Source organism: Loxodonta africana, chromosome 7 (assembly GCF_030014295.1).
Source record: "Loxodonta africana isolate mLoxAfr1 chromosome 7, mLoxAfr1.hap2, whole genome shotgun sequence".
Taxonomy (NCBI): domain Eukaryota; kingdom Metazoa; phylum Chordata; class Mammalia; order Proboscidea; family Elephantidae; genus Loxodonta; species Loxodonta africana.
The window spans coordinates 30,642,817-30,645,151 of record NC_087348.1 but is presented as its reverse complement, the minus strand read 5'-3'; the positions used below and the strand labels follow the sequence as shown (position 1 = coordinate 30,645,151).

General features: G+C 37.3%; 1 protein-coding gene across 1 annotated transcript; it reads right to left on the bottom strand.

Moving 5' to 3' along the window:
* Positions 1 to 511: 511 nt before the first annotated feature.
* On the bottom strand, positions 512 to 1,890 carry LOC135232104 (olfactory receptor 8K5-like). The gene is given in 3 exon segments (XM_064289403.1): positions 512 to 693; positions 696 to 1,373; positions 1,376 to 1,890. Coding segments are annotated over 3 exon segments (936 nt in total). The 5' UTR covers positions 1,452 to 1,890.
* Between the last annotated feature and the right edge of the window lie 445 nt (positions 1,891 to 2,335).

The following is a 2,335-nucleotide window of genomic DNA, read 5'->3' as shown; positions in this document are numbered from 1 at the left end:
TCAAAATTATCTAGCACACTTCACATATGTTGGAGCAGCACATAGATAAGAAATGATTATCACAGTAGGAGACACACAAGGCTAATTACTGATGGGGTCGACAGGAACACCGGTAACACTTTGTCTCCAGTTTTGATTACTTATTTTAGTATTAATTCAGTCTAAGAAAAGACATGAAAGCAAGGTTGAGAACATTCCGTTCTTAATGAAAACAAAAACAACATTGAAACAAACACACGGTTTACTGATGAGGTGCCTGACAAATCTTTTCGTTAGGGAAATATGAGTTTCTATAAAATCACATAAGGAAAGAATGAATAGAAGCTTGCCATTTTGGGGAAGAAATGGCATTTAACTTGAAATATACATTATGAGAATTAATTTGAATGAATATAATGGGCACAGAGCATTTGTCTTTGCTTTATAATCAGTCTTAGCTTTGCAGCCAAAGAAAATGTTTTAGAGATAATTTCCAGTACATTTGCCTCAAAACAGTATCGCATATTGAATATTAAATACAAAGATTGCATGGATTCTTAATGACCCTGTAGAAGGCACTTTTTACTTCTTTATTCCTTAAGCTGTAGATCAAGGGGTTAAGCATGGGAATGACTAAAGTGTAAAACACTGAGGCCATTTTGTCAGTATCAAAAGAATGAGCAGATTTGGGCTGCACATACATGAAGAGTAGAGACCATAGAACACAACCACCACTGTCAGATGAGAACCACATGTGGAGAAAGCTTTTCTCCTGCCCTCAGCAGAATGCATTCGAAATATGGCTATCAGAATCAGCAGGTAGGACAGCAGGACAACCAGGAGGGAGGATATCAAATTAAATGCTGAAAACATTATGATCAACAGCTGTACCTCTTGTGCATTTGAGCAGAGCATAGGTATCAAGGGGACATCATCACAATAGAAATGACTGATGACATTAGAGCCACAGAAGGTCAATGTGAAAATCTTAATGGTGAACATCAGAGACTGAAAGATACTATAAATGTATGGAATACCCACAAGCACATGGCAACGTCTTGGGGACATGATAACATTGTAGAGCAGAGGGTTACAGATGGCCACGTAGCGGTCATAGGCCATGGCCGACAAGATGAAAAGTTCACTGATAATGAACAAAATGAAGAAAGCCAGCTGTGTGGCACATTCATAATAGGAAATGGTATTTTGATTCACAACAAAATTTACCAGGCTCTTGGGACAAATGACGGTAGAATTACCAAGATCAATGAAGGCCAGGTGTCTGATGAAAAAATACATCGGCGTGTGTAGATGGGAGTCCACCTTGGTCAGGATGATCAGGCCTAGGTTTCCCACCACTGTGATCATGTAGATGAGGAGGAAGACCCCAAAAGGGGCAGCTGCAGTTCAGGGCGCCTTGTGACTCCGATTAGAATGAATTCGGTCATCACAGTTAGGTTCTTTTGGTCCATTTAGTCCAGTTACCTCTTCTGAGAAAAAACAGATACGCTTGTATTATCTTTCATATCGCATCGTCTAAACAAACAGAAGGCAAGAATTCTACCACTGAACCACCGATGCTTTCTTCCTTCGTATGTGTGGTGAGAAAATTAATTTTTACATCTTACTTTAGTAATCTTTACAATCTCCTTCATCCCAAAATAGGAGGGGTCCATATAAAACAGAGTATTTACTGATACAACATAAATTAAATTCTAAAGTAGATCAACAGTATTTGTTATTTTGTTAGTAACAAACACACATTTTTATTAATATAGAAATATTATACTTTATTTTATCTGCACAATGTCATCAGCATTTTACTTTAGAGCCCTTCCTTTTTTTTGGTCTGAGAATATTTACAAGGTATTGATATTCTTAAAGAGAGTGAAAAAGATAACATGAAGTTAGTGAAACAAGTTTTATGGCCCCTTATTAGTTCTGGCCCCTTCCAAGACCTTCAGCAAGGCCTTAGCAACGCATTCACGTGGTGATGTATCCTGGTACGTGTCCTGAAAGAAGAATATTTTAACCATGATCAGTTAAAGGCACATTCTCTTACCATTCCAACATCCTTTCGATTACACTTCACCAAATATCAGTTTGCCTTGGGGTACCAGTAGGCATTTCTGGGGTCCAAATAAATAGGATTCGAGTTAATGATATTTGAGGCTTAAAAGGTATATTTTGATGGTTCAAAACAATGACATATATCACTTAGTAATGCTATCATTCTGGTGTTAGAATAGCTTCTAAGAACATGCCTACCACCTAGTATGCTGAAATGTGTCTTGAATTTAAGAAAGTTCATATTTATAGATTTTATAATGTTCGTCACCAAGATCATTTTGTCTAT